At 38.9% G+C, this 13,029-nt stretch overlaps 1 protein-coding gene across 5 annotated transcripts in view; it reads left to right on the plus strand.

Moving 5' to 3' along the window:
* INVS (inversin) overlaps positions 1-13,029 on the plus strand; it is a 125,338-nt gene that overhangs the window by 11,365 nt on the left and 100,944 nt on the right. For all 5 annotated transcript variants that reach the window (XM_061132133.1, XM_061132134.1, XM_061132136.1 and 2 more), the window contains one exon: positions 6,415-6,581. In XM_061132133.1, coding sequence (XP_060988116.1) covers positions 6,415-6,581 — 167 coding nt within the window. The remainder of the gene's footprint in view (positions 1-6,414; positions 6,582-13,029) is intronic.

Consider the following 13,029-nt stretch of genomic DNA (forward strand, 5'->3'; position numbering starts at 1 on the left):
CCCCGAGAAATCTAATCAGTCAGGATTACCCCAGTGTGTGCCGATTGCCTCCATTTCTCACGTTCATTCTTATGACCACCGGTCCTGAATCCTCTCCCTTATTCAAACTTCTGAGGAAGGGTGCTTCTTTAGGAGGAAATTATTGCAAGAATTACCATTATCTTGCTAACAGTAAGTACTCCTGTCTTTGCTTAATACTAACAAATAAGATGCAGATTGAGAGTGTCTGTCAATTATGAAAGACAATAAGCTAGAGACTAGCATTTTTTCCAGTAGTCATGTATAGATGTGAGAGTTGGACCATAAAGAAAGCTGAGTACTGAATAATTGATGCTTTTGAACTATGCTGTTGGAGAAGACTCTTGAGAGTCCCTTGGACTGCAAGGAGATCCAACCATTCCATCCTAAAGGAAATCAGTCCTGAATATCCTTTGGAAGGACTGATGCTGAAGCTGAAAGTCCAATACTTTGGCCACCTGATGCAGAGAACTGACTCATTTGAAAAGATCCTGATGCTGGGAAAGATTGAAGGCGGGAGGAGAAGGGGATGACAGAGGATAAGATGGTTGGATGGCATCACCAAGTCAATGGGCATGAGTTTGAGTAAGCTCCGGGAGTTGGTGATGGACAGGGAGGCCTGGCATGCTGCAGTCCATGGGGTCGCATAGAGTCAGACATGACTGACTGACTGAACTGAACTGATTCTCTGTAAGTGTCCTTTTTCACTTTAGAAGGACTCAAATGATAAAAGGAACATGCTCTACCTGTAATACATTTCAGTTCTGTTAATGAATTTGGGTTTAAATGAGTCCATATCTATAAATGCAGTGATAGAATCTCTGGAATCTTCTGGATTAGATATTGGAGCTCTTTGTATAGAGAATAATACCTAGCACTGCATGACCACTCAGAAGACTTATGCATAGGGGCTTCTATTATCAGATATATTGAGTCAAATTAAAAACTTACCTCCATCTTCAAAACCAAGATTCTGATACAGAACAAAAACCTGCCTCTTCCAGGAGTTGGGCTTCCCCGATGGCTCAGCTGGGAAGGACTCTGCCTGCAGTGTGGGAGACCTGGGTCTTCACTTCCAGGAGTTACTGTACATGACCTGAGTATTTTGTAGTGAGTGAAGTGAAGTCACTCAGTCGTGTCTGACTCTTTGCGACCCCACGGACTGTAGCCTATCAGGCTCCTCTGTCCCTGGGATTTTCCAGGCAAGAGTACTGGAGTGGGTTGCCATTTCCTTCTCCAGGGGATCTTCCCGACCCAGGGATCGAACCCGGTCTCCTGCACTGTAGGCAGACGCTTTACTATCTGAGCCACCAGGGAAGAAGAGTATTTTGTAAGGCTCTTTCAAATTTCAGGAGCAGTTACCTTTCTTGCTTTATTAGCAGCATACATGGAAACATGGATCAGCAAAATGAGTTACTGGAGAAGGTCTGAAGTACTTCGGGGTCCCAATACATCCAAGGTTCAAATATACATTGAAATATTTAGAGCTAAAACAGCTTAGTTTCAGGCAAAAATAACTCAGACCAAAGCGTGACATGTTCTCCTTCTTCATTTAGCAATTGTATTTCCCCAAAGCAAATATTTTGTGTGGTCAGTTTTCTTCCTCCATTAGCAGTTCATGCTAAAACACCTTAAAAATAACTGCCTTCCCTCATGCTCAACTCATATATGATTACCCTCAGCCAGTACGTGGATATCTGATCGTTTGTGATGAAAGTAAATTTTTTTCACTTAAAGTGTTATGGTATCTTTTTTTGTTGTTTAAAAGTAAAGTTTTTGGAGTTTTAATACAATATATACAGTCAATTTTATGCTTTTTCAGTCTGTAGTTACTTAATTTTAACAAACATGTGGTCATGCAGTTACCACCACAGTCAAGATGTAGAACAGGTCCATCACACCCCAAATTTTCCCATGTCCCTTCATCATCAATCCCTCCCCACATCTCAGCCCCTGGATGCCCCTGGATGCCACTGGTATGCGGCCCCATAATTTTACCTTTTCTGGAAACCCGTGTAGATGAATCATGCAATATGTACCCTTTGAGACTGTGTTCTTTAACTTAGCATAATACATTTGAGATTTTTCCATGTTATTGAGTAGATTAGTACTTAATTTCTTTTTATTGCTGAGCAGTGTTTTGTTGTATAGATTTACTTCAGTTTCTTTTGTCATTTTCCAGTTGAAGGACAATTGAGATGTTTCCAGGTTTTAGTACTAATAAATGAAGCTTTCATAAACATCCACATGCAGGTTCTTATGTGAACATAAGCCTTCATGCTTTTATTTTTCCTGTGTACTAAACACTCGATGAAATTATCGGGCCATGTGGTAAGTGTATATTTAACTTACTATGAAACTGGCAAACAGTTTTCCATAGCGGCTGTGATGTTTATGATACCAATCCTACCAGCAAAATCTGAGTTCTAGTTTTTCCACTTCCTCACCGAGAATTTGTTATTGACAGATTTGTTTTGGTTTAGCCTTTCTAATAGATGTGTAGTAGTGTCACATTGTGGTTTGAATGTGTTATTTTCCTGTGTATTAATGATGTTGAGCATCTTTTCATATACTTAATTGGTGAAATGTCTATTCAGACCGTTTGACCGTCTTATAATTTCATTATCAGCTTTATTATTCACTCCTAAGAGTTCTTTATTCTGGATAGAAGGCTTTATTAGATATGTGTTTTACAAATATTTTCTCCAACTTTTTGTGACTCGTGTTTTTATTTTCTTAACAGTGTCTTTCAAATAGAATTTGAAGTCTGGGTGAAATTCAATCTATCGGTTTTGTAAAGGACTATTCTTTGGTATCATCTCTATGAAATTTTCACCTAATTCAAGATTGCAGAGATCTTTTACCTTTGTTTGCTTCTAAAGGTTTACGCAGTTGTAGAGATTTTACATTTACATTTATTATTGATTTTTAGATAATTTTTGTATATGGTAAGAAGTATAGGTTTTGATTTGTTTTTTTGTTTTTATATGTGGATGGCCAATATTTTTAGTACCATTTGTTTAAAAAATTATCTGTTGGTTTGCCTTTGCACCTTTATCAAAAACCAATTGATCAGGGAGGGATAAATTAGGAGTTTGGGATTAAAATATACACAGTACTATATATAAAATAGATAACCCACAAGCATGTAGTTAAGTCCTCTCTCTTTTTTTAAAAAATCTTTTTGTTGGTGTGCTTATACCATTTACCTACGTGCATGTATATGTGTTCAGTCACTAAGTCGTTTCTGACTCTTTGTGACCCTGTGGACTGTAGCCTGCCAGGCTCCTCTGTCCTTGGGATGCCCCAGCAAGAACACTGCTTCCTCCTCCAGAGGATTTTCCCAATCCAGGGATTGAACCTGAATCTCCTGCATTGCAGGCAGATTCTTTATTGCTGCATCACTGGGGAAGGCCCATTTACTTATAATGTAATCATTAGTGTTAGAATTTAAGATTTCCAACTTATTATGTATTGTTTGCTGTTTTTCATTCCTCTTTTTTCCATTCCTGTCTTCCTTCCTCTACATTTCTTGAATGTTTTTAATGTTTCATTTTAATGTATATGTAGTGGAAAGTATTTATTGAGATCCACCATACCAGCATACATACCAATTTAAAATGTGCAATTCAGTAGTTTTTTTCCATATTCACAGAGCTGTATTGTACAGACATCACAACAACTGATTTTAGAACAGTTTCATTGTACTCCCTATAACCGCTAATTCCTTTAGCTATCCTCAAACACTTCTCTTTCTTTTCACTCCTGGTCTATGCAAGCACTTGATGTAGAATTCTGGGTTGACAGTTCTTTCTCCTCCCCCACAACACTTGGAAAATGTGCCATTGTCTTCTGGCCTCCATAGTTTCTTATGAGAAACACAATATAATTTGAACTTAGTCTTCAGAAATTTGATTTTGACTGACTCAGTATGGATTTCTTTGGATGTATTTTGTTGAGCTTTGCTCAACTATTTAAATTTGTAGGTCTGTGTCTTGCACTAGATTTGGGCCATTTCTAGTCATTATTCCCTCAAATATGTTTTTATCTTCTCTCTTTCCTCTCTTTCTGGGGCTCTGATGATATGAATGGTAAAAACTTTGTTACTGTCCCACAGAGCCCCGAGACTGTTGATTCTTTCTCTTTCTATCTTTTCTCTCAGTTGTTCAGACTGAATAGTTTCTGTTGGTCTGTCATCCTGTGATCCTTTCTTTTGTCATTTCCATCCTGCTGTTGTGCCTATTTAATGTGATTTTCATTTTGGTTATTTTATTTGGTTTTTTACTTATTTTAAAGATGTTATGATTGTGATATTTTCATTGGGCTCATCGCTTTTTTACTTTTAGTTATTTCTTTTTTTGGCTGCACTGGCTCTTTGTTGCCGCATGTGGGTTTCCTCTGGTGTGGTGCACAGGCTTCTCACTGCAGCGGCTTTTCGTGCGGCTCAGCGTAGGCTCCACGGCTCACGGGCTCTCGTAGTTGCAGCATGCCGCCTCTAGAGTGTGGGCCTAGTAGTTGTGGTACACGGGCTTCGTTGCCCCACTACTTGTGGGATTTTCCTGGACCAGGGGTTGAACCTGTGTCCCCTGCATTGGCAGGTGGATTCTTAACCAATGGACCACCAGAGAAGTCCCACCGAGTTCACCTTTATGTTTTCTCTCATTACTGAGGCTTTGGATTTTTCCATTTGCTTCAGGAGCATTCATAGTTGCTTATCAGACTTTTTATGACAACTGCTTTAAAGTCTTTGTCAGCTAATTCTAATATCTGTACCATCACAATTTTGGTGCCTGTTTATATCTTACTTAATATTTTCCTGATGTTTGGTTTGTCTAGTAATTTTGGATTATATCTTGAACATTTTGTGTATTATGGTAAAGACTCTGAATCCTATTTAAATCTCCTATTTTAGTAAACTGATAATCTGTTTAGGTTAGAATGAACATTTTGTTCCAATTTTGTGGACTGTGGTTCAAAACTCAAAATTTTTCAAAGCTCTTGAAAGTTATTTTCTGGTCTGCCTCACTTTTGTAATACCCTGGCCAATTTAGAACCTGGGCAGGTTTCCACTAAGAGTTCAATTCTCAAAGCTTTTTCTATTTTAACTGTGGTCAGTTCCATACATGGTCTGCTAAAAGTTATCCATGGCATTATGCACTGATATAAAGGATTGCTTTCTCCTCCTTTCTTTTCTCCACTGTTCAGTTGAGAAGGGATAAGGTAACACCTCATTGCTGTCCTTTGCCTGACTCAGGGCATAATGCTTCATAGGCCTCCTCCCCCACAGTCTCTGAAGCATCAGATGGAAAGGAAAAGAGGTACAGTTTGTTGTCACATGTGCTTTGAACAGAGGAAGTTAGCCAAAAGATTTCAGTGCTACAGAGCTACTGTCGTCCTGCTGTTTTGATGGAGAGAACAGGCTTCTGGGGGAATTTTGTGAATGGGTCTCTTGGCGTTTCTGTGTTCTGGCCACTTCAGCACCCAGGCTGTGTATATATATAGGAGGCAAAAAACCCAAGTCTGAGAACTCAACACCAGATTGTTCCTGGAGTTTCATTGCTCTCTAACCAATTTGCCTTCATTTCACCACCTTTCATTTACTTTTTCTGGAGTGTTTAGTTTTAATTAGCAGAAGGATCATGGTATTATGCACTTGTTCCTTATTGTCTAGAACAGGAAGTCAATCATGATTCGTTTTTGTAGTTCTCAGAAACATACCACAATGCCTAGTGTATGGTCTGCTACTGCTGCTGCTAAGTCACTTCAGTCGTGTCTGACTCTGTGCGACCCCATAGATGGCAGCCCACCAGGCTCCCCCATCCCTGGGATTCTCCAGGCAAGAATACTGGAGTGGGTTGCCATTTCCCTCTCCAATGCATGAAAGTGAAAAATGAAGGTGAAGTCGCTCAGTCATGTCTGACTCTTAGCGACCCCATGGACTGCAGCCTACCAGGCTCATCCGTCCATGGGATTCTCCAGGCAAGAGTACTGGAGTGGGGTGCCATTGCCCTCTCCGAGTGTATGGTCTACATTAAAAAAAATTTTTTTTGACAAAGAGTAAGGGAGGGAAAAAATAACCTCATATCTCAAAATGTTAATTTAGTATAACATAGTAGTTAAGAACATACTGCTTAAAGTCAACAATCAGTTTGAATTTTAGCTTCACCATCTACTTTCAGTGTAAGGTGAAAAAATTACCCAACTCCTCTGAGTGTCAATTTCCTGTAATATAGGTATGGTACTATCTCTCTCATAGGGTGAGTAAAACTGAAGTGGTATATTTAATGCATTTACCCCAGTACTTGATAAGAAACAGGTAGTAAATATAGTTCCTAGTTATATTAGTGATAACAACAATATTTATCAAATATCACTGTTTGTTTCTTATCCTCACAGGGAACTCTGCCCTTAAAGACAAAGAAGATCAGTTTGGGAGAACACCACTTATGTACTGTGTGTTGGCTGACAGACTGGATTGTGCAGATACTCTGCTGAAAGCAGGAGCAGATGTTAATAAAACTGACCATAGCCAGAGAACTGCCCTCCATCTTGCAGCTCAAAAGGTAAGAAGTCAAATTACTGTGAAGAGTAAGCCTTTTCTGTGGTATTTGTAAATTGATTAGTGGAACTGTGCGATGGACAGATGGGAAAGAAATCTCAGGTTTATAACTTTATTTTCATATGTTTTCTCAAAAACTGCAGTCTTTAAACTGCAGAGAGTAAGCATAGATAACCATCATTTATCCATGTTCCTCAAGCAATGAAGTTTATTTTCTTATCTAAGATTAAGCTGGGGAAAAGGAAATAAAATTACATGGATAGTATAATTAGACTATATTAAACTATATTACAAGTCAGTTTATGCATTGGAAAAGGCAAAGAAAGAAAGAAAACTACCACATACTAAATTGTCAGTAGTGGTTGGGTTTGGGGATTTCATGGCGGTTCAGTGGCTAGGACTCTGAGCCTCCGTTACAGGGAGCATGGGTTTGATCCTTGGTCAGGAGCTAGCTGCAGTCCACGGGGTTGCGAAGAGTCGGACACAACTGAGCGACTTCCCTTTCACTTTTCACTTTCGAGCATTGGAGAAGGAAATGGCAACCCACTCCAGTGTTCTTGCCTGGAGAATCCCAGGGGCGGGGGAGCCTGGTGAGCTGCCATCTCTGGGGTTGCAGAGTCGGACACGACTGACGCGACTTAGCAGCAGCAGCAGCAGCGGGAACTAAGATCCCAGAGGCCATACACGTGAAGCACAGCCAAAAAATAATAGTCAGTAGTGGTTGGATTAAAACAATGGGAATATATATGGATTTTAGTACTTCTCATTGTTTAAAATGTTTTCCTTAGTGAGTGTTCCTTTTACAGTAAAAAGCTGTAGTCTTGTAAAATATGTGGCATTAGAAGCATAAGTTTATTTTCTGAAATGTATTTTTAAATTTTTTAAAATCTAAAACTATATTGCTAGTATAAATTATTTCAAATTTTTAAAGGCTTGTTAAGAGCTCAGTTTTTTTAGGATTAAGCATATCAAATTTTTTTTTTAATGGGAAGCTTCTAAACTTATTTGAAGATTTTATTTACCTGAAAACAGTTTTTCTCACCATGAAATTTTGGTCTATAAAATGTATTTCTGGTGCCTGGTATTTTTCTCTTTGTTATTTTAGATGTGTATTTTTGGAACAAAAAGCAATGAAAATTAGTTAGATCCAGCAGAAACTATTAGTTATTTCCCATTAAGAAATGTGAACCAGATATAGCTGATTAATTGAGGGGTTAGAAAAATACCTTTTCATTAGCTGAAAGCATAAAAAAAGATTGACATTAAGATGTACTTCTGAATATGCTAGTTACATGCTCTTATCAATTGGGTCTGTCAGGTTATTTCCAAAGTTATTGCTCTTGAATTTGCTTTTCATTACAGTAATTTAAAAGAATTCTCCCTCATTTTCAATCTCTCTTTTAACTACTGCTCAGGTATCTATAACCTTTCACCTAAGCTTGTCAGCTGTTAAAAGTATTCAGTCAGGAAGGGTAACTCTATTCAACTTGTTATCATGAAAAAGTAAACATTTCAGATTGGGAATAGCCCCAGTATTAAGAATTTAATACACTTTAGATTTTTTTTTCATTGTGATTCATTTAGGTTTAAAACTCAACTTCAGAAATGTAGGTTAGGGGAAACTAAATTGCACATCAAGTGGATCATGCGAGAAAAAAAGAGAGTTTAAGTTGATGATCTAATCACATGACATTTTTGTAGAGGCATTATGTGAAAAAAGTTGAAAGGGGAGTGCACAACCAGACGTGTGAATTGGGAAGTCTCTCGGTGAGATGCAGTACATTGTTTCCATTTGCATTTTGTTTCTCCTTTATTTTTTTAAGTAGTGATTTCTTTAGTGTCAGAGAATAAATAGAACTATGATTTACATGTCACAGTTCACATAACTGATTTTATAAATAACAATTTTCACGGTCTTGCAGCTTTCTGATAATTATGCATCTCCCCGCCTCTGTGTTGCTGCTGTGTGTTGCTGTGTGTTTGCCAAAAGCCATGAGACATCTTTAAGTCATACTGGTATTAGTAGAATTTCCAGAACAAGGGTGGTAATCATTCTTTAATACTCTACTCCGCCCACTTCAAACCTGGCTACTGGGTTTGGTTTTGTGTGTCATGCAAAAGCACCATTATTTAGAATCAGAGATAGTATAGTTCAAGCAGGAATAAGATGGTGGAGGATCTAGAAATAATTTTCAAGAATGGTTGGAGATGTCCCAGGTCTGTAGCCCACCCTGCCTTTCAGCAGACACAGACACAAATTCTCTTTAGAGAAAATAGCTTCACCTTAAACTCCTCATAAATATTCAGTTCATGGAGGAATCAACCTGCCTGACTTCAGACTCTACTACAAAGCCACAGTCATCAAGACAGTATGGTACTGGCACAAAGACAGAAATATAGATCAGTGGAACAGAATAGAAAGCCCAGAGATAAATCCACGAACCTATGGACACCTTATCTTCGACAAAGGAGGCAAGGATATGCAATGGAAAAAAGACAACCTCTTTAACAAGTGGTGCTGGGAAAACTGGTCAACCACTTGTAAAAGAATGAAACTAGAACACTTTCTAACACCATACACAAAAATAAACTCAAAATGGATTAAAGATCTAAATGTAAGACCAGAAACTATAAAACTCCTAGAGGAGAACATAGGCAAAACACTCTCCGACATAAATCACAGCAAGATCCTCTATGACCCACCTCCCAGAATATTGGAAATAAAAGCAAAAATAAACAAATGGGACCTAATGAAACTTAAAAGCTTTTGCACTACAAAGGAAACTATAAGCAAGGTGAAAAGACAGCCCTCAGATTGGGAGAAAATAATAGCAAATGAAGCAACAGACAAAGGATTAATCTCAAAAATATACAAGCAACTCCTGAAGCTCAATTCCAGAAAAATAAATGACCCAATCAAAAAATGGGCCAAAGAACTAAACAGACATTTCTCCAAAGAAGACATACAGATGGCTAACAAACACATGAAAAGATGCTCAACATCACTCATTATTAGAGAAATGCAAATCAAAACCACAATGAGGTACCATTACACGCCAGTCAGGATGGCTGCTATCCAAAAGTCTACAAGCAATAAATGCTGGAGAGGGTGTGGAGAAAAGGGAACCCTCTTACACAGTTAGTGTGAATGAAAACTAGTACAGCCACTATGGAAAACAGTGTGGAGATTCCTTAAAAAACTGGAAATAGAACTGCCATATGACCCAGGAATACCACTTCTGGGCATACACACTGAGGAAACCAGATCTGAAAGAGACACGTGCACCCCAGTGTTCATTGCAGCACTGTTTATAATAGCCAGGACATGGAAACAACCTAGATGCCCATCAACAGATGAATGGATAAGGAAGCTGTGGTACATATACACCATGGAATATTACTCAGCCATTAAAAAGAATTCATTTGAGCCAGTCCTAATGAGATGGATGAAACTGGAGCCCATTATACAGAGTGAAGTAAGCCAGAAAGACAAAGAACATTACAGCATACTAACACATATATATGGAATTTAGAAAGATGGTAATGATAACCCTATATGCAAAACAGAAAAAGAGACACAGAAATACAGAACAGACTTTTGAACTCTGTGGGAGAAGGTGAGGGTGGGATGTTTCAAAAGAACAGCATGTATACTATCTATGGTGAAACAGATCACCAGCCCAGGTGGGATGCATGAGACAAGTGCTCCGGCCTGGTGCACTGGGAAGACCCAGAGGAATCGGGTGGAGAGGGACGTGGGAGGGGGGATCGGGATGGGGAATACGTGTAAATCCATGGCTGATTCATATCAATGTATGACAAAACCCACTGAAATGTTGTGAAGTAATTAGCCTCCAACTAATAAAAAAATTAAAAAAAAAAAAATATTCAGTTCAGTTCAGTTGCTCAGTCGTGTCCAACTCTTTGCAACCCCATGGACTGCAGCATACCAGGCCTCCCTGTCCATCACCAACTCCTGGAGTTTACTCAAACTCATGTCCATGGAGTTGGTGATGCCATCCAACCACCTCACCCTCTGTCGTCCCCTTCTCCTCCTGCCCATATATATTAAAACAGACCAAATATGATCTCACAGTGAAAAATCATCAAACACATAAGGAAGCAATGTACCATCAAGGAGAGTCAGCGGAAACAATAAACAAATTTCTATCAAAAACATTAAAAACACAATATAAAGTAACCATTGATGGACTATTTAAAGATACATAAAAAAGAAATATTTAAGATATAAAAAAAGAAATCATAGTAAAGAGCTACCAACCAGAGACTTTTGTGACTAAGCATAAGTTCTCACCATGAACCCCTATTTTTGAACAACTCGTCTGCCAAAAACATCTGAAAACTTAACAAATATATTGTTTGAAGACATCGGAAACAGTCAGCACAGGCTGGATCATTCAGAGGAGGGAAGCTTGTGAAATTAGCTCCACATTCATCCTGGCTTTTCCCTTTAAGGCATTTTCCAAATTGGAGTGTAAAAGAATGCAACCCTAGCAGGAAGCAGGATTCTTAGAAAACTGGAAAAACCCAGGTGGAGTTTGGTGTTAGCAGTAGCTGGAACTTGAAAAGCAAACCCTGAAAACCTGAGTACAGATTCCTCACAAGTCATTAGCAGCTACTTTGGAAGAGGGAGGTACATAAAAGCTATTAAAGTTCAGGCCAAGAGAGAGGAAGAGTTGGATCCAGAAGATCTATTGTGGAAGTAGAAGTGTTCATTCAGAAAGTAGTTGCCAAGTATCTGCTCTGTATTGTTTATACACCTAGCTGTTGTTCAGTCGCTCAGTCATGTCCGACTCTTTGCGACCCCATAGACTGCAGCCCTCCAGGCTTCCCTGTCCTTCACCAGCTCCCGGACCTTGCTCAAACTCACGTCCATTGAGTCAGTGATGCCATCCAACCGTCTTATCCTCTGTCATCCCCTTCTCCTCCTGCCTTCAGTCTTTCCCAGCTTGAGGGTCTTTTCTAATGAATCAGTTCTTTGCATCAGGTGGCCAAAGTATTGGAGCTTCAGCTTCAACATCAGTCCTTCCAATGAATATTCAGGACTGATTTCCTTTAGGATTGGCTGGTTTGATCTTGCAGTTCAAGGGACTCTCAAGAGTCTTCTCCAAAATCACAGTTCAAAATCATGAATTCTTCAGTGCTCAGCCTTCTTTATGATCCAACTCTCACATCCAAACACGACTACTGGAAAAACCATAGTTTTGACTATACAGACCTTTGTAGGCAAAGCAATGTCTCTGCTTTTTAATATGCTGTGTGGGTTGCTCATAGCTTTTATTCCAAGGAGCAAGCATCTTTTAATTTCATGGCTGCAATCACCATCTCCAGTGATTTTGGAGCCCAAGAAAAGAAAGTCAGTCATCGTTTCCATTGTTTCCCCATCTATTTGCCATGAAGTCATGGGACCAGTTGCCATGATCTTAGTTTTTTGAATGTTGAGTTTTAAGCCAGTTTTTTCACTCTCCTTTCACCTTCATCAAGAGACTCTTTAGTTCCTCTTTGCTTTGTGACATTAGGGTGGTGTCATCTGCATATCTGAGGTTATTGATATTTCTCTTGGCAATCCTGATTCCAGCTTGTGCTTCATCCAGCCCGGCATTTCTCATGATGTACCCTGCATAGAAGCTAAATAAGCAGGGTGACAATATACAGCCTTGACGTCCTCCTTTCCCAATTTGGAACCAGTCCCTTGTTCCATGTCTGGTTCTAACTGTTGCTTCTTGACCTGCATATAGATTTCTCAGGAGGCAGGTAAGGTGGTTTGATATCCCCATCTTTTTAAGAATGTTCCACAGTTTGTTGTGATCCACAGAGTCAAAGGCTTTAGCATAGTCAATGAAGCAGAAGTAGATATTTTTCTGGAATTCTCTTACTTTTTCTATGATCCAGCGAGTGTTGACAATTTGATCTCTGGTTCCTTTGCCTTTTCTAAGTCTGTCTTGAACATCTGGAATTTCTTAGTTCACATACTGTTTGAAGCCTACCTTGGAGAATTCTGAGCACTACCGTGCTGACATGTGGAATGATGGCAATTGTATGGTAGTTTGAACATTCTTTGGTGTTGCCTTTCTTTGGAATTGGAATGAAAACTGACCTTTTCCAGTCCTGTGGCCACTGCTGAGTTTTCCAAGTTTGCTGGCATATTAAGTATAGCACTTTAACAGCATCATCTAGAGAGAATATTAAAAAACGAATAATACGTCTGCTATGAATAAGTGCTGCCAATACTGAGCCCTATTAAACTTCACAGCCCTTTGTTTAGTGAAGTTCTCTGATATTTTGGATACCAAATATTCTTTTCAAGTATTGTCTGTCTTAATTCTGTTATCTGTGAACTCAAAAGTGCTACTTACGTAACATTGATATTCATATATGTGTGCATGCATGCATAATTCAACATATGTTAAAAACTTTCTGTGTAACAGGCA

The sequence above is a fragment of the Dama dama genome, chromosome 29, assembly GCF_033118175.1.
Source record: "Dama dama isolate Ldn47 chromosome 29, ASM3311817v1, whole genome shotgun sequence".
Lineage (NCBI taxonomy): Eukaryota > Metazoa > Chordata > Mammalia > Artiodactyla > Cervidae > Dama > Dama dama.